Source organism: Mauremys mutica, chromosome 2 (genome assembly GCF_020497125.1).
Source record: "Mauremys mutica isolate MM-2020 ecotype Southern chromosome 2, ASM2049712v1, whole genome shotgun sequence".
Lineage (NCBI taxonomy): Eukaryota > Metazoa > Chordata > Testudines > Geoemydidae > Mauremys > Mauremys mutica.
Genome location: NC_059073.1, coordinates 91,319,226 through 91,332,644, shown reverse-complemented (window position 1 = coordinate 91,332,644; position 13,419 = coordinate 91,319,226). Strand labels below are relative to the sequence as shown.

General features: G+C 40.3%; 1 protein-coding gene across 9 annotated transcripts in view; it reads left to right on the top strand.

Moving 5' to 3' along the window:
- The window catches only part of PPP4R1 (protein phosphatase 4 regulatory subunit 1), an 86,279-nt gene extending 80,206 nt beyond the window's left edge, over window positions 1-6,073 (top strand). For all 9 annotated transcript variants that reach the window (XM_045007337.1, XM_045007335.1, XM_045007343.1 and 6 more), the window contains 4 exons: window positions 436-556; window positions 683-817; window positions 2,304-2,445; window positions 4,962-6,073. In XM_045007337.1, the coding sequence (XP_044863272.1) occupies window positions 436-556; window positions 683-817; window positions 2,304-2,445; window positions 4,962-5,125 (562 nt within the window). In that variant the 3' untranslated portion in view covers window positions 5,126-6,073. The remainder of the gene's footprint in view (window positions 1-435; window positions 557-682; window positions 818-2,303; window positions 2,446-4,961) is intronic.
- Window positions 6,074-13,419: the final 7,346 nt, after the last annotated feature.

Here is a 13,419-nt window from a genome sequence, read left to right as displayed (position 1 = left end):
ATCAAATCTGCTCCACTCATTTTAATCAGAAAAGCTGTTGATTTTGTTATCTGTACAGCCAGCTTGGTCAGACTGTAGCTTGCATGTACCTTGTAACATTATTATTAGTTATACGATCTAATGAGTGCAAACTTTTTTACCTATTAATTTTTATCTTATCCCAGATTATTTTTGCACTCTTTTATTGCTCTCATCTAGCAGTAGGGTCATATTTACTGAATAAGAGGCAAATTACAGGGGTGAAATTATTCAATATTATGAGATAAAACAATTAAAATGAGAATGAAGAATGGAAAATTTTCTTAATGAATATAGGTTGGTTTCTGTTCAGTTAAAGGGCAGGCAATGTTGTGTAAACTGTAATTTTCAAGGTTAGGGATACCTTTTTCATTTTTGATTTTGTTCTGCTGTGTTATGCTTTGTTCTTTCTTTTAGGCAGCTGATCTTGCTTCTAGAGCTATACAGTGCCAGAGATGTTTATGACTATTTGCGCCCTATTGCCCTCAGCCTCTGTGCAGATAAGGTTTCCTCTGTTCGATGGATTTCCTACAAGCTGGTATGAGCTAAGAAACAAATTTTAATGTAAAATCATTTAAATGAATCCAATATCTCAAACTTCTAAGTCATGGTCGGAAGTTGTTATATTTGTATTTATGTATTGGTAACTTAACATTTCTTACAGGTTAGTGAAATGATAAAGAAGCTGCATATGGCTTCAACATCAACTTTTGTGGTAGACCTCATGAACGAACTCGTTGAAAAATTCTGTAGATGCCCGAAGTGGTCCGGTCGGCAAACGTTTGTCTTTATCTGCCAGGTAAGAGCTTTTATTTATGTATTGGTTTGGGAAAGGGTGGGCAGCTAACTTCCTTAGGGATTCATCTGTATTTTCCTGAACAGTTCGTAGAAATCATTGCCAGAGAATCTTTCCTCTGGCAGGAGAAGATGGGGAGGGGAGCACAATTCATGGCTTTCCCTGCTCAGCACTGCTCCATAGAAGACATCAGGAGATGCTGTAGAAACGGGGCTCTTGCAGTCTAAATTCCCATGTTGCATACCACTGAAGTTCAGTATACAAACTTCAAGTGTTCTCCTCAGTATATTCAGAGAATCAAAGTATGGTGTTGAGTGTAAAACAACAAAAGTGACAGTAAAAAACTAGTCTGAATAACACATAGGATACCTGAGTTTGGGAGTAACTTTCAGCCACTTGTTCCATGGTCTGGTATGAAGTGAGCACCCTCTAGTGGGGAGTGATACAGTGCTGGCAGCTGCTTACCGTTTACTGAATGATCTGTTCAGGCAGCAAGGGCAAGTAGGTGTCATTGCCCACACACCTAGCTAGCATAGGTTGTTCAGAAGCTGGCAGAAATACCATCAAAGAAAACAAGCTGGCTCTGACCTGTGATGGAGGGAGTAGACCTCAGGTGCAGCTGGGATGGCCAGTGATGGCAAAGGAGCAGTCTGGGCAGTTGCCCTGCCATGTGGGAAAGGGTTCCCATAGTGTGGCCCAGAAGGGATATCCTCTCCCTGGGGTTTGATCTTATTTAAAGAAACTTCTGGCGATTTGGATCTGAGGGCTGTTGGTAGTGTGCCCTTGTTTCCACAGCTCTGTCCTTCCCCTCCCAGCAGCTGAGGAGAGAATTTGTCAGGATCTCTGTGAGGCAAGTCTCATGGAATTTCATGGGCCCTCTCTGGTTGCCCAGTGAATTTTCCCAGGAAAGACTACCACCTGGTTCTTAGTTCTCTACTATTTTGTGTTTTACTCAACTAAATATTGTGCTTTGTTGTTTGGTAGGGGGAGGATTACATATTTGGATAAGTCTGTGTGTTATGACAACTCTTTAAAATATGGGCTATGGTGCTTGAAATGCTAAAACTGCAGCATAACATAACCCTGTTCTTATCACTGCATCTAATTACAGCAGTCTAAATCAGTAAGAATTTCTAAATTATCTGTAAGATTTAAGGCCAAATGCTCCTATTACTGTAAGCAAACATGAAAAGGTTATTTAATTTACTGTAAAGTAACTCACACTGATTTCTAATGCTCTCTTTTTGAGCCTGAATTTTCTCAGACGTGTGTTCTGCTTTATACCACCTACTGGGAAGTACAGTTCCCTGTATCTGTAAAGCATCTTGAGATCTGTAGATGGAAAGTGCTATATGAATGCTAAATATTCTTATATATTGATTATTATTAAGTTGGTAGGATCCCTGAACTGTCACTGTGATCTGTATTTGTTTTTAGCTCCCTCTTTATGGGGAGAAATCTAATGCAGTTGCTTGGTTCTCTTTGACAGACTGTCATTGAAGATGACTGCCTCCCAATGGACCAATTTGCTGTGCAGCTACTGCCTCATTTACTACACTTGGCATCCGATAGGGTGCCAAATGTTAGAGTACTACTTGCAAAAACTTTAAGGCAAACCCTTTTAGAGAAAGGTTGGTGGTACTGAAGTTAAGGAATGTCTTGTTTAATAATGATGAATGTCAAAGATAACTATTTGAACGTTTAACATGTCTCCTTTTTTGAGTTAGTTTACTCTAGCCAAGTGGAGAAAATAGCACGAGTGTGAGAAGCCACTTATGACATTATACTCTCCTGAACTTTACCCCTATGGGTGGCTGGCCTGGACTTACCCCTGGACTGACCCTTGAGGCCCTGATAGTACCTGCAAGCTCTAGAAGTTATGACAACATCATAACTTCTAGAGCTATTCTGTAATGTTGATGAAATGGATGGATTCATTCCCCCCCCCAGCCCATTTTCCTTGACTGATTTTCCCTAATTGGGCTAGTTTTGAGAAATTAAGGCTATTGTTCAGCCTGCATACTGGTGATTCACTGATGTGATGTAGAACGAATGTGTTGTGTTTGAGTCTAAAAGTTGATGCTGTATGCAATAAAGGCTGGGAACCAGAAAAACAGCCTTCACTGCTAATCCTATCTCTTGTCTCTCTGGGAGAGGAGAGCTGGCTAGTGCTTTTCTGTTTTCCTTTTGGGAGTGAGGGGAGAGCCTTTCCAACATTTCAATAAGGGAACTGCTACTGTCAAACTGTAGACTTCCCTTAGGGAAAGCATCTCCAGTGCACAGCAGTGCTCAGAAAAGCTAGCAATGTTAGGATGTTAAAAGACTGGGGTGGAAAATAATACTGGAAATAATATGCCATTATATAAATCAGTGTTATTCTCTCATCTGGAATACTGTGTTCAGCTCTGGTCACTCTCATTTAAAAAATATAGAACAGAAATAAGTACCTTTTAGATGGATGGAAAAAATTATTAGAAACATGTAAAAATTTTAGTATGTGGAGAGAGTGAAAATACTAGGACAGCTTAGTTTAGAGGAGACAAATAGGACATGATAATTACGTAAAATAATGAACGATACAGAGGAGACCATTTCAGCATTCCTATTTACCGTTTATAAATATAAGAACAAGGAAACATCCAAATAAACTGAAAGGCATTACATTTAAAACTGATAAAAGAAATAAAAAAATGTATGCAACGCTTAATTGAGCTGTGAACTCATGAACTCTTGCAACAGAGAGTCTCGCTGTAGTCAAAAGAGACATTTATGTGGCTAATATTCATAGCTGCTTTATCATTTATTTGTATTATGGTAGCACCTAGGACCCAACTCGATTGTGTAGGCACTGTACTAATGTATAACAGAAACAGTCCCTGTCTCACAGATCTTACAATATAAGTATAAATGAGAGACAATGGGTAGATTATTCAATTTAGATTTAAAAAATAAAATTAAAAGGTATAGTAACTGATATACTTCTGGGAATAAATCATCCACAAACTGCTATAGAAAAGGAGGATTTTTTAATACAGTTGTATCATATAATTTTTAAAAAACTGTCACATATTGGGGATTCTTGCATACTGTTTATTCATATTACCATTTTTATTGAGTGGTAGCATCTGTCAGTAGAATGGAATAGCATGGCAGTTTATTTGTATTACCTTCCATTGGAAATATAAACACATTGATTTTGGGACTCCTGTTCTTATCAGGAGTTGTTCCCGTTGCATGTGCTGTCTGCCACTTATTACATTGAAGGAATTTAGGGGTCTTGTACTCCTGCACCACAAGGACAACTATATTATACTTGAGTCCTCCAACACATGTATTAATCACCCCAAGTATTTTAAGTTAGTTTGTGGATACATTTAAATTAATATTTATTTGCCTGCTTACAAGGATTGGATATGACTATAGTTAGAGTAGATCAGTGGTCCCCAACGCGATGCCCGCGGGCGCCATGGCACCCACGGAGGCATCTTAATGCACCCACGTCCTGGACCCCAGGAGAGCACCTGCCGAAATGCCGCCGAATTTCAGCGGCATTTCGGCGGGGACGCCTCTCGATGACAATGCTTGTCACCAACAAGTGATGTCATCGAGAGGCATCGCCCCCGAATTTCGGTGGGGACGCCTCTCGGTGACGTCACTTGTTGACGGCAAGCGGCGTCATCAAGAGGCGTCGCTCCCGAATTTCGGCGGGGACGCCTCTCAATGACGTCGCTTGTTGACGGCAAGCGGCGTCATCGAGAGGTGTTGCCGCCAAAATGCCGCTGAAATTCGGCGGCATTTCGGCGGGTGCTCCACCGCCGCAGTGGTCCTTCGTCTGGCGCCTGCCAGACGAAAAGGCTGGGGACCACTGGAGTAGATATTGCTCTAAAATTTCATGTCATGAAGCAATATCTGCCTACAGCATAAGGATTAAACTAAAATATCCAAAAACTTGGATTTGTTAATACAGAATTTGTCTCACTAATAGCCTTTCTGTATTAAAACGGAAGCCTCTGTTTGCACTTGGCGTAGAAGCGTGCTCATGCTTTTGAATATAACACTGTAGAATAGTAGCTGGGGTTTGCACCAAAATATAATATTGTTACTCTTATTTTTCTTATATATCTCTTGTATTCTCCATTATTTACAGAATATTTTCTGAATTCTGCCAATTCTCATCAAGAAGTTGTGGAACAAACAATTATGGCCCTTCAAATGGATGATGACAATGATGTCAAATATTTTGCAAGCATACACCCTGCCAGTACCAAAATTGCAGATGATGCCATGAGCACTGCTTCATCGACTTATTAAAAGAAGTTCCTGAATGTTACTATAATTTTAATAAAAAACAAACAAAACACAAACTATCCTCAAATGCTCCTAAAATGGATGATTTAGGACAACCTCTTCTGAAGGAGGAGAGATCTCTTGCCGGACTTAACTACGGGTGGATGTTATCTAAACCTGATACCAGGGATTTTAAGAGTCAAGAAAAAGTAAACATTACCTATCTCATCTTGACTTTAGAAAAACATTGCTCAGAGGATTATATTTGCCACTGAAGCCTTAAATCTTCTGTCTTCCTGAACAAATGAAACTTGAATTGGCAGAGCATTTTCATTGTAGAAGGGATGTGTTTTCCAGAGACCTGCGTTGTTTCTCCTGAGGAGTTAACTTAGCAAGTTTTTTCCTTAGCAACTGATAGTTCAAATTCTTATAGCCAGAGAGGCAGATTTATATCAAAATGTAAGACCTCCAGTATTAGCTATAAAAGTTTTTATCCATGCAAAGAACCAGATTGTGTGCAGCTGGGCACATCCTTAAGTGTGAATAGTTTTGATGTGTGTAAATGGGGAACAGTAGAGATTTGAATTTCTCTTAAGGGCTCAGTGGTAACACTAAACTAGAATCTGATTTTAATCTTTAAATGCAGCATATTGCTGTACCCATTAGCAGAAAACTTTGCTGAGTACCTGTGTCCTAATTATTTTCATGCTGGTCATGACCTGAAGGAAATTTATTAGCACATGTACTTTAAGTCAGGTATTTTTAACTTGATCATGATCAGCTCTGAGGTGCAACTTTTTCTTCATATACTGTACATATCTGTGACCACTCTTGGGAGTGCTGCAGTCTTTAATCATGTTGTTTAAAAATGTTGTGATACAAGTTGTTCTCTACTTGTCCAAATAAAATTTATTAATAAGATTGAATACGTTGTGACCTTTTAAAGATATTAAAAGAACAAATTTGAAATGACTTCGTGTCCTTCCTTTTCTAGTTCTTGCATGGATTTCTGTAAATGTCATTTATATTTGAATGACTTTTTCCAGAGGGATTTTAATGTAAAACTTAAGATTTATATTTAGAAAAGAAATGTATCACAACACAGAGATACAGTAGTCAAGTTAGCTTGCAAAAGTACAGAAACACTTTTTAAAAAAAAATTCCTTCATCTAGCTGAATACAGTTTCCAGGGTTGCTAAGAAATCCACTCTACCCTTGGATCTCTTCTACTTCTCTCATAAAAAAAAAAAAAAGCTAACTTGAGTGACTGAGGAGATGACATCTTCCCCTCTGTCTTTTATGGGACTTTTGCTTATAGCTCCTCTCTTCCCACCCACCATAGTGGAGAATGAGGTGGGTGAAGCTTATTCTTCTGATGTAATAGAAGTAGTTACTGCACCTTCTTAAAAGGTTTCTGCAGAATGCTTGAATTATGGTACCTTATAAATCATATGGCTAATATCTTGAAAATTTAACCCCAAAGCAGGGGTGCAGGAACTACGAGTGGTGGAGCTTGAAATGGTTTCCATCATATACCGGGTTTACACTTTTGTTCAGTGGCTTTCATCACCCGCACCATAAAAATTGTTCCAATGCACTGCGAGCAGCATGTGCATCATCCCTCCCTATCTTCTTGGGAGATTCTTTTGTTGAAAAGATCTTTCCAGTTCTGGCTTCTGTAAGTAAAATAGTATTAGCTGATTCTAGAATTCTTCTGCTTCCCTGACAGTATAGACATGCATATGGCACCCAAGAGGCCTGCTGTCTGCTCCTAAGATTGACCGTGGATTAGCTTCAGGTACCAAGTTGTCTTCCATTTGTCTTGAAGCTAGTTTCTCCTTAAGATGACCTTGGGAGGAAAATGGAATAAGTATTCATGAGGAAATTTGAAGCAGCAGTCTGCTTAGATTTTGAGTCTCTGTGGAATGGACAGTGGCACTCCAGCCAGATTTTCTGTTAATCTTGTCTCATGAATGGACTAGTAGAAGTCTTGTGAAAGTTTCAGATCTCTATTAATTCACTTTGTGATGTTGCACAGGATGACACCAAGCTGTCTGAAAATACTATGAGCTCCTCATTGATGCACTGTAGCTGTGATCTGCAGACATGCAGAGACTGAATTGGTGGAGAATAATGGGGAAAGGTATTCTCCCAAGTTCTGCTCACAGACCAGCATCTCCCACAGCATCTTGAGAAAAATGAGATGCAACCAAGTAGATTATGAACAGGAGTACTTGTGGCACCTTAGAGACTAACAAATTTATTTAGTTGGTTAGTTTGTTTGATGGGGAGGCTGCTGTTTTGCACTCCAAAATCTAAGATTTCATGTCAAGTCTCCAGCCCTGCTTAGTGAAGATTACATTCTATTCACAGTTTGAAAATTATCTGATATGGATTTCTGCCAGAGTCTGCAGACAGCCTAAAAAAAGGGAGAACTGTACCTATTCATCTCAGTGTGATGTTAACCCTGTATCCAAACACAGTGGTTGTCAACTCGTGGTCTACGGACCCCTGGGGATCCATAGACTATGTCTAAGATTTCCAAGGAGGCCCACACCTCCATTCTAATTTTTAGGGGTCAGCAAATGAAAAAAAGATTCAAAACCACTGTCCTAATGGTAATTTAAATGTCCGTAAACTACTGACAGCAAGGATTATTATATGAAAATCTGCATAATCTACTTGTTTCAGAGTAGCAGCCGTGTTAGTCTGTATCTGCAAAAAGAACAGAAGTACTTGTGGCACTTTAGAGACTAACAAATGTATTTGAGCATAAGCTTTCATGGGCTACAGCCCACTTCATCAGATCCATAGAATGGATATCTTAAGCTATCTTCTTACTATATGTTCCATTCTATGCATCTGATGAAGTGGGCTGTATTCCTTCCTAGTCATTTCCCATTTTGTATGTGTGCAGTTGATCCTTCCTAAGTGGAGTACTTTGCATGTGTCCTTATTGATTTAATCCTATTTACTTCAGACCATTTCTTCAATTTGACCAGATCATTTTGAATTTTAGTCCTATCCTCCAAAGCACTTGTAATCCCACCCAGCTTGATATCATCCACAAACTTTGTAAGTATACTCTATATGCTATTTAAATTATAAATGGCCAATTTCAGAATATGATTAAAAAAATGGTAATTTCTTGTCTTACATCAAACTTTGACTTGAACCAGTTGCCTGATTTTCCACCAGTTCTTATGGCAGTACAGGAGTCTATGTACATAACTTTTATAGTTGCAGTTATTCCATCTGGAACTCCATATGATTTTACTACTTTCTATAATGCTTCCCTCCAAACCAAATGCCTTCATGAAGTTAATGAAAATAGCAAACAACTTTATTTCATATTCTCCCTTTTTTTACATCAACCGTTGGCCTGGTCTGAAGCCACACTATTCTTCACCTACTATTACTTCTAAAACTGGCATTAATCTTCATCAATTTCATCATGATTTTTCTAGGTACTGATAAGCTTATGCCGCTATATTTATTCAGATTGGCAGGATCTCCTTTCTTTAGGATTGGTAGAACAATTGCCTGTAGCCTGTCATCCAGTACCTCCTTATCCTCCCATACCTTCTTATATATTTTCCCTAAAGCTTTGATAGTACTTGTCTTGCCGTTTTTTAGTAGCTCAGCTGTTATATTACCTATTCCTGCAGCTTTCCCATTTTTTAACTGTTTCACTGCTTTTGCATTTCCTTCTTCTGATGGTGGTTCAGTGCTAATATTCATTCTGTGTCACAAGTTGCCCTGTTCATCTAGCATGTCTAGAATGCTTGCATCTGGAGAACTACAGAGTTCAGCATTTTGTTAAAATGTTCCTTGTATACTTCCAGCTCCTCTTTGACATTTGTTGTCAGTTCACTGGTAGACTTTCTTATTGCTTACATTATTGGATTGATTGTTTCCATACAACTTAACCCTTTTGTACATCATTTTCATATCTTGTTTTCTACCTCCTCTATTTGTTGAGCTTCTTGTTTCCAGAAATTTTGTTTCTCCGGTCTTTTTGATTTCTCCACTACTTTGCACAACGCTTTTATTTCTTCCACTTTTCCCACAGTCTTGGCATGGTTACACTTTTGCTGTAATGTTCTTGTTTCCTTGCTTATTTTTCCTGTTTGCTTATACCTTCCAATAACTTCCTCTACTATATTTTGTTTCACTTCCTTGAATATTTCCCATCTTGTCTGTAGTGAGATTGCTTCATCATTGAAAATAAATGGCCCATGCCTCCCTCACAGAGCAATTCTTTAACTTAGCAAGATCAAATTTGGTTCCAGCAACACCCATCTTTTTCTTGTATTTTAAGTTAATCTTTTCCAATTAGTTCATTATCACTGCCACACTCAGCATTTTTATAGATTCTGACATCCAACAGTGACCACCTATGCATTTTACTGATGATAATATGGTGGTCAAGCTGGTTTTTAATTTGACCATCTGGTTTGTTCCATGAAACCTTGTACATGTCTTTAATGAAACCGTGTACCACCAATAATCAGATTGTCCATCTCACAGCAAGTTCCTAGCCCTTCCTCGTTATTTGCTGTTCCCTTGCCGTGTGGTCCAACACTATTTGTTTACTTACCATGTCCGCTACCAACCTCTGCATTCATCTCTCTCAATATCAAACTCATATGAACAGGAATCTTGTCTACAGTGGTATCCAGCTGTTGATAAAATCCATCCTTCTCTTCCTCTTCCATTGCTTCAGTTGGTGTATGCACACAAAAGTTGTTCATAGTTTACCGCAGGCAATAATAAACCTGGTTATGACAATGTGCTCAGACACTGGCTTTCAGTTATTCACTGAAGTATGTTTTCTTGTCTGCTGCTATAGCAACCTCATCCCTATGCTTTGCTTGTCCACTTGAATATCCATAATAATGGAAGCTATAACTTCCAACTGTGAACTCTCCTGTGTCTCCTGTATGACAGAAAGGAAACTTCTTACTTCCTTTAACTTGTTCACTACAAGCTCAATGTGGCCTGGAACAAATAAAGTTCTAACATTCCAGTTCACAATACCTATATGTTTAGCCATTATCCAAAATTCATGACCATTTCCATTTGCTAGGCTTCATCGGCCTGGGTTGAAATCCATATAAATCAGTTTGGTTTGCTGTAATGTTTCTTGTTAACAAGTAAGTTTTGGATGTAATAGCTAATTAGGCCAGTCCACCATATCCAGCTCATGGGAATGTTATGTCCTAGCCTGCTGGCCTGCTAGGAACAGGTATCTGCGGTTCCACTCTAGTCGGCTTGCCTTCCAAGGCTAATGAGCTTGAACTGCTCGGATTTGAAATCATTTCCTCCTCCTAGACAGACTTGCCTGAAAAGGCTAAGTGAGCCCTGTCTGCCCTGGTTTTAAACCAGTTTCCCTTCTTTTATATACAGTTGGTTCACAGCATCTTGCTCCGTAATATTCAGAGCAACCCTTCTGGCTTTCCCCAAGATGGGCTACCCTCATCCAACACCTAGGGGAAATGCCTCTATGCTGTTGTATCCTGCTTCTGGTGACATGATATAAAGCTTCATTTTTCTCTATTAGTTACCTTTAGGACTTCTCTAATCTTAGGTATATGGTAGAAGTGGTCCTGAGGGATGGAAAGAAGAGTACCCTTCCTTGTAATCCATCCTGACCTAAGGATGCCTGTCCAATGCCTTCATCTTTCAAGTGCCATTCTACACCTGTGGATTCTGTGGAGGATTCCTGTCAAGCACAGACAGTTAAAGGCCCAGAGATTCAATCATTCCTTTCAGAGTCCCTGCATGCCATCCAGGCACTCAAATCCACGGACTCATTCTGATGGTGTTTGCCTTGCCTCGTCTCTCAGCCCTATAGGACAGTGGATCACTAGTTTTCTCCAGGAATTGGCTTTGTCTAAGGAAGACACTTAAGGCCTTTCAGTTATAAAGTAAGGTTATTTCTTACCTACTACCTCCCAGGATCTTACTGTCCTTCTCAAAGGAAGCGTCAAGAAAAGATGTCTTTATCCAGAGGTCATTCAGTATTTAACTGCTTCCTGTTATTTCCTTTATCCAGAGAATCTTTAAAAGGTACTGAAGGGTAAAGGCTGGTTTATTCTAATGGTCTCAGAATAGCCCCCCAGGCCCTAGTCTGCTGACCACCTGGAGATGTGAGTCACAGCTCCTTTGCCTAACTTTAATATGGAATGTTTCTCACACACACATCTCAATCAGCACCTGAATCCCTTTCAGCTTGAGCTATTGGCATGACCGACTAAAGGAGCCTTTTAAAGAAATGAGGCTTCAGAGAAAGACTTCACCACTCCATCAGAAGTATGAAAGAGAATCCGTGGTATTTTCTCCATATGGTGCAATGTCTAGGAACTCTGCCAAAGAAAGCATCAATTCCTTCTATACATAACTTCCCACAAGAAAGATTATTCAAGAGACTCCTGGCCAAGTTCATGCCTCTACCTATAATGATCTCTAGGGGAGAATCCAGGATAAATCCTAGACTATTACTTGCTGGCCTTCAGGTTCCTAAAAGCAGTATCATACCTTCACATTCCTCAGTTTTCATTTCCTTGGTGGAACCTCAGATTGGTCCTGCACCAACTGCTCACTGACCTCCACTCAATTCCCCATCTCCTGTCCTGGAAAGCTGGCTTGCCCTAGGTGTATCTCTTAAGCTGGTGGTGGCACTGTCTACCCTACTTTTTACTCCACTTGCTGTCTTTCATAGGGAGTTCTCAGCATTGTTCTTGTTTCTTCAAAATCCCAAAGAATTTCCATGTCAGGAAATTGGCATGTCAAACTTTTGTCACTATCTTAAAGCCAATAAAAAGTTGTGCTGTTCCCTGGATGTGCATGGTTTTTACACGGTTATGACTTTTGCTTTTAAGAGGGTAATGGAGGTCCAGAAACTCAAGCAGAGTACTTATCTGGTTGTCCTGACCAAGTGTATTTGATCCTGCCTTGATGAGGCCTACAGAATAGCCGATTATCCTCATCTGATTGAAATCAGTGGTTGCGCTGTTTTGGCAGTCTCCATCTCTTGGATTGAGAGAAGGGTGACTTTTGTGAACAAACTGTGTAAAGCTGTCACTTCGTGGTCTGTCAATGGCAGGTTTGATGTTCAGTCAGCTGAATCTGATTTACTCTGTGAGTAATTCCTGCCTCCTCCGTGACTCATGCTAAGACATTGGCAGATTCATGGATCTATTTGCATTGCAATTTGTTTCCCTTTTCTCTGTACCTTTCTCTAGGGAATTCTATAGACAGACCATCAGTCTGTGCTGGTAACAAGTAGGCACAGAAAAAGGAACTTCCCTTGTAATTATTTTCTGTGGCCCAATTACATTTGTATCAATACCCACTATTCACTCAGTTTTGTTCCTATTAGCAAGTTTTACACTGTTGTCTATGCTTAAGGTCTTCAAAGTTTTATAATTCACAAATTATTGACTTAGTTTCATTTTTAGAACTTCTCTAACTAGCTAGAACATAAAAATGGCCATACTGGGGCCTGGTCTACACTAGGACTTTAATTCGAATTTAGCAGCGTTAATTCGAACTAACCGCTCAACCGTCCACACCAGGGAGCCATTTAATTCGAACTAGAGGGCTCTTTAGTTCGAATTTGGTACTCCACCCCAACAGGTGGAGTAATGCTAAATTCGACATGGCTAGCTCGAATTAGGCTAGGTGTGGATGCAAATCGAACTTAGTAGCTCCGGGAGCTATCCCACAGTGCACCACTCTGTTGACGCTCTGGACAGCAGTCCGAGCTTCGATGCTCTGAGCAGCCACACAGAAAACGACCTGGGAAAATTTGAATTCCTTTTCCTTTCTGGACAGTTAGAATCTCATTTTGTGGTTGGACATCGGGGCGAGCTCAGCAGCACCGGCAGCAATGCAGAGCTCTCCAGCAGAGGAGTTCATGTAATCTCTGAATAGAAAGAGGGACCCGGCTTAGACTGACCGGGAACTCTTGGATCTGATCGGTGTGTGGGGCGAGGAGTCTGTGCTTTCGGAGCTGCGCTCCAACAAACGGAATGCAAAGACCTACGAGAAGGTCTCCAAAGCCATGATCCAGACAGAGGATACAGCCGTCATGCAACGCATCGCCGCGTGAAAACCAAGGACCCCAGACAAGGCTACCAAAAAATCAAAGCGGCAAACGGACGCTACGGAGCCTGCCACCAGTGCCCCACCAGTGACCATGAACTCTGATGATGGGACAGTGTCGACGGACTGTTCCTCGACGATGTTCACGGATGGGGAAGATGAGGAAGTGTTTGTGGAGGACGAGGCAGGCGAGAGCGCTTACAACGCTG